The sequence below is a fragment of the Urocampus carinirostris genome, chromosome 7 (genome assembly GCF_059441175.1).
Source record: "Urocampus carinirostris isolate Australia breed hairy pipefish chromosome 7, RoL_Ucar_1.0, whole genome shotgun sequence".
In the NCBI taxonomy this organism is placed as follows: Eukaryota; Metazoa; Chordata; class Actinopteri; order Syngnathiformes; family Syngnathidae; genus Urocampus; species Urocampus carinirostris.
Genome location: NC_142355.1, coordinates 28801769 through 28823731, shown reverse-complemented (window position 1 = coordinate 28823731; position 21963 = coordinate 28801769). Strand labels below are relative to the sequence as shown.

The 21963-nt window shown below is 42.0% G+C and overlaps 1 protein-coding gene and 1 non-coding gene across 2 annotated transcripts in view; one reads left to right on the top strand and one right to left on the bottom strand.

Moving 5' to 3' along the window:
- Nucleotides 1–21963, top strand: part of lrrk2 (leucine-rich repeat kinase 2) — an 83709-nt gene that overhangs the window by 43735 nt on the left and 18011 nt on the right. Inside the window, exons 24-39 of the mRNA XM_088340458.1 lie at nucleotides 102–253; nucleotides 313–406; nucleotides 3191–3377; nucleotides 3450–3631; nucleotides 3890–4119; nucleotides 4191–4318; nucleotides 6420–6638; nucleotides 6697–6898; nucleotides 9540–9628; nucleotides 9723–9907; nucleotides 11982–12136; nucleotides 12216–12362; nucleotides 15275–15466; nucleotides 16475–16621; nucleotides 17563–17675; nucleotides 17751–17941. Of these exons, the coding sequence (XP_088196584.1) occupies nucleotides 102–253; nucleotides 313–406; nucleotides 3191–3377; nucleotides 3450–3631; nucleotides 3890–4119; nucleotides 4191–4318; nucleotides 6420–6638; nucleotides 6697–6898; nucleotides 9540–9628; nucleotides 9723–9907; nucleotides 11982–12136; nucleotides 12216–12362; nucleotides 15275–15466; nucleotides 16475–16621; nucleotides 17563–17675; nucleotides 17751–17941 (2613 nt within the window). The remainder of the gene's footprint in view (nucleotides 1–101; nucleotides 254–312; nucleotides 407–3190; nucleotides 3378–3449; nucleotides 3632–3889; nucleotides 4120–4190; nucleotides 4319–6419; nucleotides 6639–6696; nucleotides 6899–9539; nucleotides 9629–9722; nucleotides 9908–11981; nucleotides 12137–12215; nucleotides 12363–15274; nucleotides 15467–16474; nucleotides 16622–17562; nucleotides 17676–17750; nucleotides 17942–21963) is intronic.
- trnaa-cgc (transfer RNA alanine (anticodon CGC)) lies at nucleotides 2446–2517 on the bottom strand. Its single transcript has one exon. It is a non-coding gene; the product is annotated as a tRNA-Ala (tRNA).

The following is a 21963-nucleotide window of genomic DNA, read 5'->3' as shown; positions in this document are numbered from 1 at the left end:
CCACACAGCACAATTAAAAAAAAAACTTTACATACAACGGTCCAGATTAAAAACCCGTGGGCCGTAGTCTGCCCACATTAATTGTCAGCTTTCGTCCTCAGAAACCACGTGACGGAGCTCGGTCTTCCCCCGCCTCGCCTCCCCGAAATCAAACTTCTGGACGTGAGTAAAAACGCAGTGACTGAGATCTCGCCCGGCTTTCTGATGGCCTGCCCCAAATTGGACGTTTTCACCGCCTCATCCAACAAAATAAGTGAGTGACTGGAGGTGAGAAATCGACATGTTATTCTGAGAGATAATTATCCCCTGCAGGTTTCCTGGAGCAGCTACCGTCTAGATTGACGACGCTGAAACTTGCCAACAATAATTTCCATGCCGTTTCTGATGCCATACTCCGCCTACCAAAGTGAGTTGAAAATATTTCATTCACTACCATCACAAAACTAGTTTTGCCTTTTACTACAGACGGAAAATTACACTGGGACGTCAAAAGTCTGCGGTCTGAATGACATAGCTCTTGCGCTTTCTGGTTTTAGACATGTGCCTACAATAATTGGTGTACATTATGAAACGCTTGGAATTTTTTATTCTCCGGGGCAATATCCAGAGTACTGTGACACTTTTTTTCCAGGGGTCACCAGCCTTTCACAAACTGAGAGCTAATTTCTTTTTTGTTACTGAATGGCGCAAATAGCTACGAGTTTGTTTGTCAACTTACTTAAATCTGAAAAGGAAAGTTAATTATTTAATATTATTCAGTATTAATTGGAGATACTGGGGATTGAATCCAGGACATCGCACATGTAAAGCATGGATTCTACCACTGAGATACATCCCCACTGACACTTAGTGGACCCAGAGGACTAGCTCTTTTGACAGTACCACGAAGGATTGCGTTTAATGTTTTTCAAAAAATAATCATCCTGTCATGACTATGTTGTTCAGCTTCCTTTTTTGATATGCATTTCTCCGATGAAATAACAGAAGCTTGGGTTTGAACCCAAGGCCACATTTGTGTAAAGCATGTGCACTACCTCTGAGCTACATCCCCACTTTGAAACCTGGAGAGATGCCTCTTTTGGCACTACCACAGGGGGCTGCGTCTGATGACTTTCCCCAGGAAAATCTTGTCATGGCTCTGTTGTCACTATTATCTTATTGTGTTATTACCAGGTCATAAATATTAGAGGTAGGTTTAAACAGTCAACCGTAGTGACAGCATGTCAGTTACACTTGCAACTGATCAAGAAAAACTTAAAATGTTGTAAGTTTACTACCATTGTAATTGGAGATGCTGGGAATCGAACTCAGGACCTCATGCATGCAAAAAGCTATTAGGACTAATGGCAATTTAGTTGGATTTTTCTTTAACCTGACAGCTTCCTTTTTTTTACATGCATTTCTCCGACAAAAAAATTGAAAATACTAGGGATTGAACCAAAAACCTCATACAGGCGAATCATGCGCTCTACCACTGAGCTACCAATTACATGCAAAAATATACCAGGACTAATGACAATTCAGTCAGATTTTTTTGAAACTGACAGCTTCCCTTTTTTCGACACGCATTTTTCAAAGAAACGACGGAGATGCTGGGGATTGAACCCCGGACCTCATACATGCAAAATATCATTGGAGGTGACGGGAATCTAACTGTGGACCTCATACTTGCAATGCTTCCTTTTTTGGATATGCATTTCTCAACGATAATAATTTAATAATAATTTCCTTTGTAAGAACGAAATGACGATACACCTGACCCGTTGTAGCGAGCCGATGCAGCCGCAGCCAACAGAGGGCGCCGCCATTTTACCAATGTTATAAGTCTTAGGTATGACTCGGCCGAGGCACGAACCAGCGACCTCCCAGTCTCAAAGCGGGCGCCCTACCATCTAGGCTACTGAGCTGGTAAGATGGAGATGCTGGGGATTGAACCCAGGACCTCACGCTTGTGAAACATGCGCTCTACCAATGAGCTACATGCCCACTTTGAGACATTGTGAGCTGGCAATTGATAAAGGGTAACCTAAATGGTGTTGGTTTACCACCGTTGTAATTGGAGATGCTGGAAATCAAACTCAGGACCTGATACATGAAAAACTGTTGGGACTAATCGCAATTTAGTGTCACCTGTTTTGAACCTGACACTTCTTTTTTGTATATGCATTTCTCAAAAATGATGGAGATGCTAGGAATTGAACTTCGGACCTCATACAAGCAAAGCATGCGCTCTACCACTACATCCCCACTTAAGAGCACTGAGAGCTGGCAACTGAAACAGAGAAACGTAAATGTTGTTAGTTTACTACCATTGTAACTGTAGATGATGGGAATCAAACTCAGGACCTTATACATGCAAAACTATTAGGACCAATCGCAATTTAGTGTGACCTGTTTTTCAACCTGACAGCTTCCTATTTTTGATTTGCATTTCTGAAAAAATGATGGAGATGCTGGGGATTGAACCCGGGACCTCATACATGCGAAGCATGCGCTCTACCACTGAGCTACATCCCCACTACCATTTTGCCTGGTCACGGGTGTGTGGGTCTGTTAAGCGGAAGACTGGGGCCCTCTTTGGAGGCTCAGACTGATTCAGGGATGCAGAAGATTTGACTGTAAAATAACTGTTGATGCACTTTACAGTGTGCTTCACATTTCCCAATAGTGGCCTTGTATTGCAGCCATGTAAGACGCTAACCTGCTTATTGGGGGTATTGGGGGTTCAGTGTCTTAACCAAGGACACTTGGACATGTAACACGGACAAGCCGGGATCCGAACTGGGATGCCTTGATCCCAAGACGAGCGCTCTACCTCCTGAGCTACTGCCGTTGTTTTGCCTAACACAGTGCATCTGTGATTTTTATTTTAAATAATGCTGACATTAATTTTTTCAATGTTCTCTGGTTGATTAATGGTCGTCTGCAAATGCTGATACACTGAGTGCTTTGCGAGATCTGCCTGGCTTTGGCAATATCCAGTGGGCATATATAAAACTGGAATCGTTTGTTTTGATATGCTCATTGTTCGCTTGTGATTCTGGCCACATTTGAGTTTGAATCATGTGGTTTAGCCAATCAGAATGCAGAACTCAATGCACGATGCAAATTCCTGAAGCAGTGCATGCACGTTATGGCAAGAGATTACTGTATTGTGATGAAATGTATTCTGTGTTTTTTTTCTCTGTAGTTTGAGATCAATCGACATGAGGACCAATCGCATTGCGGTCCTACCTGGCCCAAGCTCGTGGGTGTCCACCAACCTTCGCGAGTTGATGTTCAGCCACAACATGATCAGCGAGTTGGACTTAAGCGGACCCGTCCACAAGTGGAGCCGACTGGAGAAGTTACACCTGAGCGACAACAAACTCACTGCGGTGAGCTGAAAAGCTTCGACCACAGAACCTAAAGATCCAAAACGGAAAACCTTTGTGTCGTGTGGATATCAGATCCCACCGCAGGTGGGTCTGCTGGAAGGTCTGACTTCCCTGGATGTGAGCCGCAACGTGGGCCTACGATCCTTCCCAGACGAGATGGGGAAGCTGAGTCGACTATGGGACCTCCCCTTGGATGGCCTGCGACTCCAGTTGGACCTCAAACTCATTGGGACTAAAACCAAAGACATCGTCCGGTAAATCCTTTACTACAGGGGTGTCAAAGTCAAACGGATGGACAGGCCTGGCCAAAGTGCAAAATAAAAATAAAATGCAAACATAAACACTTCTTAAATGCTCAGTGTCAAACGCAAGCTGCATTGTCTTGATGCTGAAAAACACAACAAAACATTTTGAATTATACAGCGGCCCCCAGATATTTTTGAATCGTGCGAATCGTATTCATTAATTTATTCATGACAGTTTGAGAAGGTTCCTCGTCTCCACGCCGTCAGGTTTCTGCAGCAACGTCTCAAGAAGGCAGTCCCCTATTACCGGATGAAGCTCCTCGTGGTTGGGAACGCCGGCAGCGGGAAGACCAGCTTGATCCATAAACTGATGAAGACCAAGCGTTCACAGCAGGCCTCCTCCAGAAAAACAGCATGGAGCTCCGTGGACGTACGTGACTGGACCATCAGGGAGCGTGACAGGAAGAAGATGGTGCTGAATATTTGGGACTTCTCAGGTGTCTTTATTTTTTGCGGTTGTCGGTCAGTGTCGGCTCAGCTACTTTAGTTGAAACTTGGTTTATTCCAGGTGGTGACGATCTTTGCGGCTCGCACCTTCATTTCATGTCCTCCAGAGCGGTCTACTTGGTGGTGCACGACCTGAGTAAAGGAGCCCAGCAATTGGACGCCCTCAAGCCCTGGCTCTTTAACATAAAGGTAGCTACATGTGAAAGCACTAACAGCAATATAATCTCTATTAGACAAGGGCCAATATTATGTCAGTATTATAATAATTCACTGGAGTACTCAGAGCACACCCTCCTCGAATATTTTAAGGTTATTATGCAAGACAGTATTTTTTGTTTATCATGGTGTAGGGAGAATCGCTTTAAATTATATTTATCTGGGTTCAAAATGTCCAGATTGCCCATTAGGTGGGGCTGACAATCCAGCATCGGGAATAATCTGGAAGAACGCTGCTATAAAAGCTTAACACTGATTACCTTTAAATGTGTCAAAGCGATGATTCTGCAGTGTTATTCAATTAAACATCAAACAAACATCAAAAATCTGCGAAGTAGCGACGCCCCTTCAAAAAAAAAAAAAAAAATCTCATCTCATTATCTGCACCGCTTATCCTTATTAGGGTGACGCCGCGTCCGCGGAACTCGGAGTGACCTCCGCCGACTCCGCCGACCCTCAAGCGTGCTAAAAACGTTGACATTTTCGTTGTTTGATATCTGGTGCATCTCTTCGATATGGTTGGTGTAAAATGTAAAGAAGAGGCGAGCCTTCTCATTTGAAATGAAAGTGCAATAAGAAAGCTTGATGCTGTTGAGAAAATGGTTGAATCACTTTTGTTCGGACACTTTCTACCAAAGAGGAGGAAGTCGCCCTAACTCTTGAAGCTCATCTTCCAAAAGTAAGTTAAACTTAACTTTATTTACCTCTATAAGAGTGTATTTATAAAATGTTTATTTTTTTAGTACAAAACAATACAGGTTACTTATACAAGCGTTAAACATACTTATATAGACTTTAAACATACAAAATATAGCACTGAAGCATCTTACAAACAAATTCAACATCCGGATCTCGTTCGTAAGTAGGGCAGCATCTATATTATAGTATTATAATATTTTAACTATTGGACGCCTACAAAGGAGATTGCATAAGACTTCAGAGTCGTTCGTTATTCATGTACTGTTGACAAAATTGACACTATTGGCCAATCATTTTCCTATTTTTTTATTTTCCATACCCTTTAGGGCGGGTCTGCTTTTTGTAACCTAGAAGATTTAATCAAAAAGAATGGACTCAGGAAAGGACCTTTAGAACAGGTTCGAATTTTTGAATCCAGAGGTTTCTTTTACAGTTCTCACCCGGTCTCCTTGTCACTGTTGCCCATTGCCCTAACTTGGCCCCGCCCGTTTGGTGCCAGCTGTGGCTCACTGCCTGATTGGCTTTCTTACTATTTAAACTCAGTGCTCTCATTCACTCCTTGTCAGTCCGTCAAGTTGACGGCGTCAATGAACCTCTACACTTGCAAGGCGTGTATTTTGACTCTGTCCGGTATCCTGCTCGTGTATCCAGTATCCGTTATCGATTCCGCCTGTCTCGCCCTTTCCGGGATCTTGCTCCAATCTCCAGTATCCGGTATTGTCTCGTACTGTCCAGTATCGTGCTCCAGTATCCGGTATCGATCCTGCCTTTCTCCTCCTGTCCGGTGTCGTCCTCCAGTCTCCAGTATCTGGTATCGATCACGTCTGTCTCGTCCTGTCCGGTATCTTGCTCCTGTCTTCAGTAACCGGTATCGGTCTTGCTCGTGTATCAATCCCGTCTGTTCTGTCCTCTCCGGAATCTACTCGTGTGTCCTTTATCGATCCCATCTGTCCTGTCTGGTTTCGATGTCGTCTGCTTCTGACTTCTCTGTCTCACTTCTTCCGCCTAGCGATACCCACATCACTGGCATTTGTGTTCACGCGCATGACTGCCCCATTCCCGTAAAGCTTGTGTGAAAACGTTACGCGTCTGGGTCCTCCGTTTGTTCAGGTTCTGACACTCCTTGCAAGTTCAAAATACATTGATGTTTTCATTCCTTATTTTGAGTGTTTACTAAACTATAAACTTATCCCACACATTGGAGCCAAAAAAAACAAGTCTACATGATCATTGACAAGTACCTGCGGCTACTGTATATCACGTGATTTCTCTTTTCCTCAAACTTCCCATTTGGAAATTCTGATAACACATGTTAAAAGCTACCTATCTATTAAAACTAATTGATATACTTCTCTAACTTCTCTACCGGTTTAAGGCGGTGGCTCCCCTGGCTCCTGTCATCCTGGTAGGAACGCACATGGATGTGAGCGACGACACAGCCTTCCAAGCTTGCCTCACCAAGATCCGCGAAGAACTGCTCAAACACCAGGGCTTCCCGACCATCCAGGACTACTTCACAGTGTCGACTTGTGAGGACTCGGACAGCTTGGTCCGCTTGCGCAAGGCCATCGCCAAGGAAGTCACTGACTTCAAGGTAGCTCCACCTCCGGATCCAGTTTTCTCTTCATCACTCATCTCCGGCAATCCTGTAGATCCAAGGTCAACCCGTGATGGGCCAGCTGGTTCCTGACAGCTACGTGGAACTGGAGCGCAGGCTTCTACAGGAAAGAACCAGGGTTCCTTCGGAGTTTCCCGTCCTCAGCCGTCAACAGATTCTGGACCTCATTCAGGATAGTCAGCTGCCATTGGAGGAGACTGAGCTTCCACACGCCATTCATTTTCTAAGTCAAGCTGGTCAGTGTTCCACCAGTTCTTAGTAGCACAATAAAACCACTTGATATATTTTCATTATATTTCATTTATTTATTTGATTATATTTTTTCGCTTTAATTACTTATTAACTCTTACCTATTAGCGTTAAGGGCTACTTGTTTGATATGCATTTCTAAGATTACAATTTATGTTAGGTTGTAGATAGATAGATAGATAGATAGATAGATAGATAGATAGATAGATAGATAGATAGATAGATAGATAGATAGATAGATAGATAGATAGATAGATAGATAGATAGATAGATAGATAGATAGATAGATAGATAGATAGATAGATAGATAGATAGATAGATAGATAGATATAGATACTTTATTCATCCCCGAAGGGAAATTTACATTTCAAGCAGCATCCCATCCTTGTTTATCAGTTAATACGTTATTACCTCTTTATAATTATTAAAAGGTTAGAATAGGCTCAGTCAACCACTAATCTGCCCTGTAGATTCTCCAAAAACTACCTTGTAAATGTTTTTGCATATTTATCTTGACAATCTCATTTTACCCTCTCATGTATTTATAATGTCTTTATCCTGGAGTGCCATGTCTTATCTCGTTGCAAACAATGTTTACTACATTGTCATTAATGGCAACAAAGACTTTTCTATTCTACACAGGCACCGACTGATTTACGTATAGAGAATATATACTCATAATTTAAATAATTTTGGAAGAATTCAAGTCAAGTACTAAAGTTTCTAGAAAACGACAATGACCCATCACTGGTGAGCTATTTTTAGATTCTTGTCCACAGGCTCTCACTCTCTCTCTCTCTCCCTCTCTGTATGTATATATATATATATATATATATATATATATATATATATATATATATATATAAATCATCTCATTAGCTGCACCGCTTATCCTGAGCAGGGTCGCGGGGGTGCTGGAGCCCATCCCAGCAATCATCAGGCAGTGGGCAGGGACACTCTGAACTGGTTTCCAGCCAGTCGCAGGGCACACGGGGACAGACAACCCACTCGCTCAGTCACACCGGCCAATTAACCTAACATGCATGTTTTTGGAATGTGGGAGGAAACCGGAGTGCCCGGAGGAAACCCACGCAAGCACGGGGAGAACAAGCAAACTCTGCACAGTAAGGCCGGTAGCTGCATTTGAACCCATGCAGGAGGTTCCCAGTTCAAATAACTCAAACCTTTGGAATGGATGGAACGACTGCGCCCCCTTTTGGACAGTTTCCGGACGTACCAGTTCACTATGTACCATAAAGAAATCTGATAACATAAAGTTTTCAATGTAATGAAGACACCCAAAGCTATGTATTGATAAAATAATGTTCTAACCGTTGGTAAGTATGTCGATAGGAGGGACATATCCAAGTACAGAACATTACCCAAATGTCTCACTTCTTTGGCTTTTATAACTAGTTTGGCCATTTCAAACACCGTCATCCGATACTGGTGATATCAAATATCTGGGACCATGCCTTAAGAGGCATGATCTGATCAGGTGTCACTGGTCCATATGAAATAATTTGCTGAGTGATAGTTGCACTCTTTATTTGTCCTGCCTGACTCATGGCATTGTGGTCTTGAGATCAGCAGGATGGCCATACGTTGCAACTATCTAGAGCACGAGACCAAATCTCTCCACATCGTTACATAAGGTGACGGTTTCAAATTTAACTCCATGTTTGCTGGTTCTTGGGAATGAGCATTTTTTCTGTACAAAGGTATCTCCCAAAATCGACCAGCAATATAGCGGGAAACTTTTATTTGTGCTAGTAACTGCCAGACTTTCAGTGGTCGAAAACCCCCATAATCTCCGTTGCTGCGAATCCCCCCCCCATGTTTTTCTTATATCATTAATTTTCTGTGTTAATAAATTGTGTGTCGTATTTCAATCGGCCTGGTTCATTGATTCAATTTTTGGGGGAATAATAATTCATATAAGAACTCTACGAACTCAAAGTAATATCATAATTTAATTTTTATCTGTGTAGTAAATTCTAGCATCCTTCAGAGAAAAAAACAGTATATAGTGGAGCACAAGCAACACCTAGAGGCAAATTTGTTAACTGATTGCAGTAAAGAATAATTAGTTTCAATCCTAACATTTTTCAAAAGCTAGAAAAATCCCTACACTATAATAATACAACTTATAAAGAAAATCCATGGAAAAACTATAAAACCCTTTCATTTTTCACACGCGAAACAGTAGACGTGTCAGATAAAATGTATCTCTCTGGATAATCTTAGCCTGGTAGTTGGTCTGGTCAAGAACAAGCTAGCTGTAAAAAATAATAACCACAGTAACTAAGCCAATTTAATCAATTTAACCTACTTTCATGCAAGCCACTGAGGCTAAATTTAGCTAAGATAATAAAAATATCAACTTTTTATTGGATTGTACAGTGTACCGGAACATCTCGTTCACACCCTTCTGACTGACCCATTTTGATGCCTGAGGGTGACCATGGGACCCCTGTTATGTAAAATTCAAGCAATGAATAAATAGGAAATAAATCTTTAAAAATATTGACCTCTCAGTCAGAGTCTAGCGCGAGTACACAACACTTAAGAACCATGGAAAATGGCATATGAGTCTTCAGCTTTTCAGTTTTTGTTTTGTGTCTTCAGGGGTTTTACTGCACTTCGATGATCCCACCCTCCAGCTCCAAGATCTCTACTTTATCCATCCACAGTGGCTCTGCAATGTCCTCTCTCAGGTTCTGCACCTTTCAACTGAATCTAATTCTGTAGAGACTTAAACCGTTTTCATTTCAATGTGTTAATCACGTTACAATTTGCGATTCTTTATAGAAATTGACCCTGAAGGCCGGCGGTCGGGAACATCCCCCAGCAGTGTTTCACCGCCGTGCGGTCGAAAACTTCCGGCTTGAGACGAAATGTTTCCCTTCCAGTCATGCTACACATTACATGAAACTTCTGGAGAAGTTCCTGATGGCAATGCCCTTTGGACAAGACAATCTGCTTGTACCCAGCAGGTACATGCTGTTTGCTAAAGGACACTGTTTTTATATATTTCGTGTTTTTTTTTCTTGCTTGGTTGCTCAAATCAAGTTAATCTGTTTGGCCGGGTGGGGTTGGGCTGCATTTTTAGGCCCTATATTATCTCGTACACAGAATAGGTCTCACAATCCTTAAGTCAGGTTTCTATGTGTCTGTGTTTCTCGCTTTTTTCTCTACCTTACCTTATTTGGCCACTCTGTTCTGGAGTCAATTTTCCTCCTCACAGCTGTGGTAACTGGTTTTGTTTTTCCTCCAATCACAACTTGTTTTCTTCCCTTTATTAGTACTATATCCCCTATATTATCTCTAACACAGAATAAGTCTCACAATCCTTAAGTCAGGTTTCTATTTGTCTGTATTTCTTGCTTTTTTTCCGACCTTACCTTATTTGGCCACTCTGCTCTGGAGTCAATTTTCCTCGTCACAGCTCTGGTAACTTGTTTTCTTTTTCCTCCAATCACAACTTTACTTCCCTTTATTAGTACTACATCTCCTTAGTTCCTTACTAGTTCCTTGCTAGTCTGTTGTCTTCCTCGCCATGTGCTAGGCACCCTTGTCTGAGCTCCTTGAGTAAAACCTACAGAGAGACAGATCACATCAAGAAAGGAAAAAATATATTTTTGTGAAAATAATTTGTTTTTAACAGATTATTACAAATTTGCTCTTTAAAGTAGCGTTATCTTGTTTATGGGTATGCATTTACCTATTTAATTTTCGGGGGGGGCGTAATGCACAGCCAGTGGAGAATTTGAGAATTGTTGTAAAATTCAAAGAAGTGAAAGAAAATTTTGAGACAATACTTTAAAAGGACAGTGTTTATTATTAATAGCTCACGAGGTAGCGTGGTCATCTTAGGACCAAAGAGGTTTCAGGTTCGATTCCCGGCTCCCCCGAGTTAAATATCACAGTCCTTGGGCAAGACACTGAACCCGTAATGCTCCTGATATGCAGTTAGGCGCCTCTCATGGGTGACTCTGATATTGGTGCATGAGTGTGTTTGTGAGTGGGTAAAAAGTGTAAAGTGTATTGTAAAGCGCTTCGGATTTCCTCAGTGGCTGGTAAAGAGCTATATAAATGCAATACGTTTACCATTTTTGAACATTAGTGCAACTGAAAACAAGGAAGAATACAAACTATGGACACTCAAAGTGACCAAACTGAACCATTTTCTTATTTTTTGGGGTCAGCCTTTTGCCAAGTTTTTGGGAAGCTGTGATGTCTTTTTTTTTATTGACTGAAGTTTTCGTCACTAGTAGGCACTAAATAATACACGCTGTCCTTTTGATGAGTATTGACCCTTTAGCGATAGCGTTTTAAACAATGTTTTGTACCTTAATATACATATGAGGGTGTCAGGACCAGAACGGAAACAGGACCCAATTGCATGACATTTACCACAAGTTTTATTGAAAGAAAGGGGAAGGGGTTGCGCCCATGATCCGGTGTTCGCTGGACGTGGGAAGCAAGTTGATCTCGGATTCGGACTGGGATCCGAACACAGAAGTGGATCTTCCGTAGCGAGCGATGGCGGTTTCAGGGACGGAAAAACTGGTCGGTTGCCGGGACTGGGAGAGCAAGCTGTGGTCGGGGTCAGAAACGAGTGGTAAGCCAGAACTGGACAGTAGACGTAGTCCGGGACAAAAAAGGTTGTAAGCCGGGACGGGAGAGCAAACGTGGTCAGGATCAAAACAGGTCGTAGCCGGAGACAGACGGGAGCAAAAACGGGACATGTGGGAGTCAGGGTCGAAAAAGGCTTGCGTAGTATACACTGAGGTTCACAGAAGACTGACAAGAGGGGACAGACAGAACTGGGTTCAAATAGTGACAGGGAGCCAATCAGAACCCGCGGCGGTTGGCGCCAAATGAGTGGGCACAGCTGAGTCACATCAGTAATCATGACAGAGGGAATATAATAATACAATCGAAGAGAAATAAATGCATTTTTCGACAATAGAACTATGTACATTAGTATTATGATCTTATAAGATAATGAAATAAAAGTTATATTTAGTATTTCTTTTTCATTTGATTCACCGTTTTTCCCCTCAGTTTATCAAAAGACAAGCCAAGCATCGAGTTGCCTCACTGTGAAAACTCAGAAGTGATTGTCCGAGAATACGAGATGCCTTACTTCCCTGCTGACTTTTGGGCCCGGCAGATCAGCCGCTTGCTGGAGGTCTCATCTTCTCTGCTTCATGGGAGAGGTAACGCCACGCCCTCACATTCAATTGCTTCCCATCAACCCCACTTTGAATCAATAACACATGTTTGTTTTTTTCATAGAAAAAACATGCCCACCCCAAAAAGTGTGCTGGAACCGTGGCGTGCATCTGAGCTGGTCAACCGAGGCCTACTGTCTAGTGGAGGCGACGTCTCGGCAGGAAGACATTTCCAGTGTCCTTCGGATCACTGTGCCTTCTACTCGCAAAGGTTTGGACTGGTTGCTGGATAATTGATCTTAAAAAGACAAACATATTTTCCTGTTACCGGGATGTCAGATTTCTGTGAAAAATAGCTCCAATTTCCCCATGTAAAGAAAACGGTGGCCCTCACAGTCAACTTTCCTTTTTCATTTACACTTGCCATGTCGGAATTGGGTTGGGCTAAAATTCTCATAGAAATCCAAGGGCAAAGTGGCTAAAGGGCTACTGCCATCATCTGGTGAAATGGTGATTTACTTATGTTTTTGCACAAATGTATTTTATACTGAATCACTGGCGGGCCACACATTAGTAATTTTATGACAGAGGCCGCGAGCCGGTAAGTTTGATCTCGGGGCGTAACCAGCCCCGGGCCAGACTTTGGACATTAATATACTTCGTTTTTTCACCCCCCTTTGCATCATTCCCCCCACTATACAACATCAACAACAAATTATTTTGCATGTCCAAAAAATGAATAAAATTCTAATCTTGCGGTACTTGTCCTTTTGTAGTTACGGATTTGGTAATTAAAAAAAATAAAATTTGTAGTCATCTTGTACAGAACAAAACTGAAAACTGTTGCGGTTCGAGCCACCCTAAATAATGTTTTAAAAAACAAGAAAAACCGTGTCATTTTGTTTTTATAAAAATGGTATTGACTAATCAATCTAAAAGGTCACTTAAATCACCAGATCATATCTCTTTGGGCACGGTCTCATATATCTGAGTCCACCAGTATCGGAAGACGATGTTTGAAATTGTCAGGAACCAGGAATGGAGACGGGAACCCAATTGCGTTAGTTTCATATTTTTATTGAGAAGGAGACGTAAGCTGGCACCCACGATCCAGCGATCGTTGATTGTGGGGAGCGGGTCGCTCAGGACGCGGAAGTGGCACTTTTCTGGCTAGCGATAGCGGTGTCGAAGAGGGAAAAGCAGGTCGGGTTGTCAGGGCGCAGGAGCAGAGACGTGATCAAACGGAAACAGGTCGAAGCCGGGAAACGTACGAGAGTCAAAAAACAGGGAGTCAGGTTCAAAAGGCCTGCCTTAGCGGGAGCTGAAGGGTCGCAACGATCGGACGCCGGTAACGGGGAGTCGGGGGGTTTAAAAAGTGGCAAGGAGCCAATCAGGGACCAGGGCTGTTGGTGTCCCGAATCAGTAATCATGACAGAAATTGCTATTCATGTTAGAAAGCCAAGACCTTAACAGTTGTGCCGTAGTATACAAAAAAAAAACACCCGGCCAAAAACAACTTTCCTTTATATTAAACAGTAAACAAATTGTTGACATTTGTGACGTATTGTGGTAGACAAGTCAAGTCATATTTATTTGTATAGCCCTTTATCACAAAAAGTCTCAAAGCGCTGTACAGAACACAAAAAACCCACAAAAAATAACTAGTAAAATATACCAACAGCTATATAAAATATTTTTGTGGGAACGGGAATACTTTTAGCAAAACATGGAAAAAGTAAATATGTAACTTGGTTTAAATTGGATCATATTTGGCATTTGGATTCTATCAACAAAAAAATGAATTTAATTTAAAAGTAGATTAAAAAAATAAACGCAAATTCAAGTTCTTTAATAAATACTAGCACACTTATGGCCCCAATACTTATCCTAACAGGCTCTGCAAGCAGAATAATAATAATAACAACAATAATAATATTAATAAAGTAATATAAGCACAGTAAGCCTAAATCTACTGCGTAATCACTATATCCTTATGGGATGTAGATGACACAAGAAAAGGCATCCGATATTATCTCACTCTAGGGTACCAGAGACAAATTTTAGTGAGAAAATAGGGAAAACAGAAAGTCGTCCTGAAAGATATAAATAAACCAAAAAAAGCACAGCGAGGGAAAAAAGAGAGACCCCCTCAAATGGGTCATTTTGTTTAAAAATAAAAAAAAAAATCCAAAAAGGTTTTTATTTTATTTTAACCAACCCCCTAAGAATTTTATGTTGTGTTTAAAAAATATATATATATTTTAAAATATATAAATTATAATAACTGAAAATAACAATCCCCAAATTGTAATTTCGTTTCGAAGCACCCAAAAAGTTTTTTTTTAACAATTTAACAATTAAGATCTTTTGGAACTCATTTTTTAACCGACGCCACAAAATTGGGTTATTTTGTTAAAAAACAATTAAAAATGTGGATAAACTATTCCTGTCAGGACCGGAACGCAGACGCGACCCACTTGCGTGCGTTTCTCTCAGTTTTATTGGAAAGAAAGGAAAGGATAGTACATACGATCCGTAGATCGCTGGTTGCGGGGAGCTGGTTGCTCAGACGCGGAAGTGGTATTTCCGTGGCGAGCGATGGCGGTGTCAAGAGCGAAAAAAAAAAACGATCAGTAGCCGAGCAAAATTGTAGTCGAGATCAGAAAAGGGGTCGGAGCCGGAAAACAGACAGGAATCAGAACAGGAGAGAGTCAGGGTCGAAAAGCTTGCCTAGCGTAAGCTGAGGTTCGGAGACGGACTGACAACCGGTGACAGGAAGACGGGGGTATAAAAAGGGACAGGTAGCCAATCAGCGTCCGAGGCAGTTGGCGCCAAAGCAGTAGACTCGGGTGCTTCGCATCAGTAATCATGACTATTCCAAATAATAGATCTGTACATTTTTGTCCCTTTTTTTTACCAAAATGTTTTGAGTGAATGCTCCACCATGCTTCCATTACTGATAAACATATGGTTTGGCTAGAATAGAAAATAATAGAATAGAATAGAATAGAATTGAAAACACCATTGTGAGCCTTATTTACAAGCAGATGAGATAAACTTAACATAATATCAGGATAAACTTGTCATAAAATAAGATAAAGAATACTAGCATAAATTCCAAGTTTATCAGGAAATATTGCCGAGACATTTATAACTGATGCTGTCAATGGTTCTCCTTGCCAGGACGTGTGCTCCTGGGCCAGGTGGTAGACCAGGTAGACTCCCTGCTGGAGGAATGGTTCCCAGGCCTGCTGAACACGGACGTGCACGGGAGCGGGGAGGCTCTCCTGAAAAAGTGGGCTCTCTACAGCTTCCAGGATGGACATGAGTGGAGCAAGATGCTGCTGGAGGACCTCTTTTCTTACTTTGATCAAGGTGAGGCCAGCGGATTGTTAAAATGTGTGACAAACATGAGTGTAGGGATTTTTCTATCTTTAATTTTGAAAATCGTTAGGATTGAAACAAATTATTCTTTACTGCAATTAGTTAACAAATTTGCCTCCAGGTGTTGCTTGTGCTCCACCATAAACCATTTTTTCCTCTGAAGAATGCTAGAAACTCTTGCACTGATTAAAAATTATTTACATTATTACTTTTATGGGACACACAATTTATTAACATAGAAAATCGATGAAAGAAAAAAAAGGGGGGGTAGAGCGCCTGAGATTTTGGGAGTTTTCGACCGCTGAAAGTCTGGAAGTTACTAGCAAAAAAAGAAGGTTTCCCGCTATAATGCTAGTCAATTTGGGGAGATTCCCTTGTAACCAGAAAACATGGATTTAAATCTGAAACCTTAATTGTCGTCGTGGAGAAACTTGTGTCTCGTGTTTCGTAAGGTCATGGCTGCAGTGCAGGCCTGCGCAGCCCCGTCAACGGTCATGTAGCGTCATGAGTCAGGCAGGTAAAGAAAAAAAGCGGTTATCATTCAGCAAATTTTCTATATATGCGCCATTGACACTCGGACTGATCATGCCTCTTCGGGCATGATCTCATATCTGAGTCCACCAGTATCGGATGACGTTATTTGAAATTGTTATACTTGTTAGAAAGACAGATAGGGAGGGACTTGTGGGAATGTCCCTCCAATTGACATAATTATGTACGGTGATAACATTATATTATCAATACATAGCCTTGGATGTTTTAGTTATATTCAAAACTTCATTATGGTTCATGGAGAATTGGTACATCCGGGAACTGTCCAAAAAGGGACGCAGTCGTTCCATCCCTCCAAATTTCTGAGTTATTTAAACTGAACAACTCTAACTGTTCAGTTTTTGTTTTTGGAAATAAATAAATAAATGTAGTAGTCCTCTTTGTGCCGGCTTATTTGCTCTACATGAGTTTAAAGTGTTTAAAGTTAGTGTTAATGATTTTTTTCAGATTTTCTCTTGGTGAACGCCGAAGACCCTCGTTGCACCATTCCTTTATCTCAGGTTTCTCCCGACGTGGTTCTTAGCGACCAGCCGGCTAGGACCATCTTGGACAGTGACGAACTGCATGTCGAACTCTCCAAAGCCAACCTTCTCGGTAAGAATTGAGATTGTATAATGCAAGGGACCCCTAAGATATGTCATGAATCCCTTCTGAGGTGGAAAATGCAACGTGAAATTGCTTTATAGTGGGAAAGAGAACCCTATGGTAAAGGGTTTCAAACCTCCGGTGACCCAGATAAAAACATTAAAATAACAAAACGATATATATTTGATACTTATGTGTAGTATACATGCATTTGACCAAAAAAACTTATAAACATACAGAAGAAGTTAAATTTTAAGTACCTTTGGCATGATCTGGTAGCCCTTTGTGGTTATCAGTAACAAAAACGGTAGCTTTATGTCAAGACCAGAACGGAGACAGGAACCACTTGCGTTACGTTTCTCTCAGTTTTATTGGAAGAAAGGAAAGGGTTGCCCCCAAGATCTGGTGATCGCTTGGCACGGGAAGCAGGTCGCTCTGAACGCGGAAGTAGGACTTCCAGCGAGCGCTGGAGGTGTCGGGAACGGAAAAACGGGTCAGTAGCTGTGACAGGAGAGAAAAAACGTGGTCGGGGTCGTAAGCGAGTCGTAAGCCAGGAAAGGAGAGTAGATGTGTTTGGGGACAAAAAAGGTTGAAAGCCAGGACGGGAGAGTAGACGTGATCAGAATCAAAAACGTGTCGTAGCTGGGGGACAGACAGGAGCAAAAACAGGTTAGAGTCAGGGTCGAAAAAAAGGCTTTCCTGGTGTAAACTGAGGTTCGCAGACGGACGGACAACGGCGGACAGATAGGAGTGGGTTTGAATAGGGACAGAGAGTCAATCAGAGTTTGAGGCAGTTGGCGCCAAAGGAGCGGGCACAGGTGAAGCATATCTTAATCATGACACTTTAAGCTTTGGAAAGGTCGGTAACCCATGCTTTAGACATTTAGGGTAAACATTTTAATTGGACAAGTTTGTAAGTCACTTTGATCATATATGTGTTGAACTTTAAGGCGATGGCGGTTTCGGCACCGTCTACCGCGGCATCTACAAGGACGAGGACGTGGCTGTCAAGTTATTCAACAAGCACGCATCGGAACTTTACATCTACAGACTCCTCAGACAAGTAGAGTCGCTGCCATTACTCATCATACCATCATATATCATACTTACCATCCTCCCACTGATATTTCTTCCCCAGGAGCTTGTGGTGCTGGGTCGGCTCCGCCACCCCAGCCTAGTGGGCTTGCTGGCGGCCGGGTCCAGTCCACACGTGTTGGTAATGGAGCTGGCCATGCGAGGCTCCCTTGATTCTCTCTTCCATCACAAAAAAGGAAGCCTGAACAGAAAACTCAGGCAGAGAATTGCTCTACATGTGGCTGATGGACTACAGTGGGTGTAGAACCTTCTCAACTTCATGCAAAAATTGTATTAACCAGTGTGTCTTAACTGGTGGGCCACACACTTGTTTTCAATTGGGTCACGGGTGTTTTGCCCTTGCAAAATAATGCTAAGAATAGAATAACGGAGGGTCGACTACACTCATGACAGTAGATGGCAATAACTTCTTGCGAATCTGATTTAACACACACCATCTCAAAACGCAGGAAAAGACAGGTGTTTTGCCAAAAAATGGCTCACGTCTCACACGGTACACCCGCAAAAACAACTTCAGTTTCTGCCACTGTTTCTGGTTCAAAAGAAGCTTGACCTGGGAATGCGCCACCTGTAGGCCATTTCCTGCACACGCCTGTTCACTGTGGCTCTGGATGCTTCTTATCCAGACTCAGTCTAAGTCAAGTCATGTTTATTTGTATAGCCCTTAATCACAAAGAGTCTCAAAGGGCTCTCCGAACTAGTCTTCCAGCATCCCCGGTTTTTACACCCACATGAGAGCAAGGTCAAACTCAAAAACCTAGGCATAAGGCGACTTAAGAAACCCATGGAAGGGGCCACATGCACAGTGTAAGGTTTTTATCAGATTTTGTTCGTGAAACACCCATTTTGGCCCAACCTCACTCATACCCTAGCTCTGTCGACCCTCAAGAATATTGAGTTTGAGACCCCTGGTCTATAAACATGATGGCTTCCTTTTTGATGTACAAAAGTTCCTGAAACAAGCAAGTAATAAACAGCAAATGAAAACACAGTACAGTTAAAAAAGGCACTCAGTTGCTGATTAAGTCTCGCTGCTAATTTAATAACAAAATAACAAGCGGTATAAACATTCACACAAGAGCTACTGTTGGTCGTAACTGCTTCCTCAGGTGGCCCAAGGTCTGGAATCGGCCGTTCTCCTCAATTTCCCTCAGGATCTGGTCACCTCTTCTGGTTGTGCAGCGTTTTCTGCCATATTTTCGTCTTACCACAGACTTCCCACTGAGGTGCCTTGATAATACAGCACTCTGGGAACAGCGTATTCACTCAGAGATTTCTTTTTGCATCCCACCCTCCTACTTGAGGGGGTCAATAGTGGCCTTCTGGACCGCAGTCAGGTCAACAGTCTTACCCATGATTGCGGTTTATAGTAATGAACCAGGCTGGGAGTTTTTAACAGCCTCAGGAATCATTTGCAGGTATGTCGAGTTAACTCGTTGACTCAGATGATTAGCTCAGTAGCTTGTTTAGAGCACTTTTTAGTGATATGCTAATTTTACGAGACAGGAATTTTGAATTTTCACAAGCTGGATACCAAAATCATTAATATTAAAACAATAGAAGACCTGAAATATTTCAGTTAGTGTGCTATGAAGCTAAATATATATATGAAGGTTTCATTACCTTAAAAACAAGGGAAGGCAAAAACCTCTGTGTTTCGTGCGGCAGAGTTCTGGCACACGAGTCCGTCAAAACTGACACCACTCTTTCAAAGGTAAACTTGATATCAGGGTTGGGTAGGGTTACTTTAACTTGATTACTTTTAATTACTTTTGGATTACTCCAATACCAAATATGCTAATAAAAGACAAAAGAAACTAAACATGAATAAAATTATGACTCACAACACGCGGTAAGCTTTCTCTCCTGGCTTTGATCTCCGGCAAAACTAACATAAAATGCAACAGAAACAAAATGAAAATAAATCCAAACAGCTTGCCAACATCATATTTGCCGTTCCATGTATTCCGTTACTCCCCAAGCCTGCACAAAATTTGGTAATTTGATTCATATTTAGTTTCTTTTGTCTTTTATTAGCATATTTGGTATTGGAGTAATCCAAAAGTAATTGAAAGTAATCAAGTTAAAGTAACCCTACCCAACCCTGCTTGCTATGTACTTCAGAAGATGAGTTCAAACCCTGAAGACATCACAAAAGTGTCTTACAGGTTTCGTATGGATACTTGAAATCCATGAATTTTGGGTGAAACGCTCGTAAAAATGTTTTAAATTGTTGCCATGTTTTTCATCCAGTCTGCTTAAAAAGACACAGACGCTGCTCTCTGGTGGCTTCGCTTTGCCATTGCTTTTCTTCTTCCCTCTTGATTTTTGACAGGGGACTTTTTGACAGTTTGTATGGCATTGTCGCCCCCTATGGGACAGGTACATGCTACACCCAAACAGGGCGCTATGAAATGTGTATTTGTGCAGGAATTACTTTTCAAAGATTTCTTATGAGCCATGCAAAAAGTTAAGGTAGCGTTTCTTAATGGTAAACTTTAAAAAGAAGAATTTCCTGCAACCTTAATATATAAGCTACATATTACTGTCATTTGGGGAGAAATGTCTCCAAAAATATATATATTCCTCATATGTATGGAGAGAGATTTGTCTAAAAATATTTGCGATCTACTCAGTATCTAAAAATCCGTGGCGAGCGAAGGCGGTGTCGGGAACGGAAAAAAACGGGTCAGTAGCAAAAAACGTTTTTTAAGGAGTCAACTTTTCAATTTACCAGCACCATTAAAAAACGTGGTCGGGATCGGAAACAATTCGAAAGGAAACAGACGGGAGCAAAAACAGTTGGGAGTCAGGGTCGAAAAACCTGCCTAGAGTACACTGAGGTTCGCAGACGGACTTACAACTGGTGACGGATAGACGTGGGTTTAAATAGTGACAGGGAGCCAATCAGAGTCTGAGGCAGTTGGCACCAAACGAGCGGGGACAGGTGCTTCACATCAGTAATCATGACATATATATTTGTGCCTCTGCAAATACATTAAAATTCGGACTATAAGCTGCACCTGACTATAAGCCGCGCGTTCCCACATTGAAATATGAGATATTTACACAGAAAGACAGTACACAGAATGAGTTTTAATAATGTATGCTCCATTGGACGTTGCTTCTAGTAATCCGTTCGTTACTAAGTTATTTCCGTTTACAAATAAACAGAATTGTGAATTGAGTCCCAATATCGTAGTTAGCCGGCCCTTTTTGATTGACACTTTTTTCATAATGAGGGTCTGTTCATGCAGCTTTATTTAAGGTCAAAGCACGAAGTTACATTAAACTGTCACGACCAGAACAGAAGTAGGACCCATATGCGTAATGTTAATCACAAGTTTATTGAAATATAGAGGAAAGGCAGCGCCCGCGAGCCGGAGCTCGTTGGACGCGGGAAGCAAGCCGCTCACAGGATCGGAACGTTTTCTGAGTGCGGAAGTGGATCTTCCGGAGCAGGAGATCGTAACATAATTAGATGGAAAAATAGGTCGTTAGCCGGGACGGGAGATCAGAACGTGGTCAGGGTCAAAAACCGGGTCCTTAGCCGGGACGGGAGATCAAAACGTGGTCAGGGTCAAAAACGGGTCGCAGCAGGAGAGAAACGGGGAAGTCAGGAACGGACGAGTGGAAAACGGGGGACAAAACGGGACGGACGGCAGTCAGAGTCAAAAATGCTTGCCTTGTGAAAACAGGTTCGCTGACGGACTGACAACAGGCGAGTGAAAGGACTGAGCTTAAGTAGGACGGGGAACCAATCAGGTAACCAACAGCCGCTGGCGCCAAACGAGCGGCACAGGTGAAAGTCATCATGACATAAACTTGCGTCTTCCTTGACACATATGTTTATCGTGTCTCACTATTACCTTTACTGCCAGGGGCGCCTGTTAGGAATAATGCATATATTAGCCGCAGGGTTGAAAGCGGCTTACAGTCCAAATTTTACCCAGGATTTCTTCATTTAATGGTGCTGGAAAATTGAAAAGTTGACTCCCCAAAAAATGTGTAGTAAAAGTATGAATCCTGGTCATCTTTGTGCCCGAAGCATGAACATTATATAATATAGTCCGAAGTAGTATATCTGGTTATAATGGCCCAATTCTTTCACTCAACAATTTTGAAAAGTAAAAATATTTCTTGATTTTGGTTTCGCCTTGTAATTGGAGGGGAGGGATCATAGGTTTTGAAGTCTGAAGGGTTGAGAATCACTGCTATATAATACAGAACTTCAACTCTCACTCCAGGCATATAGA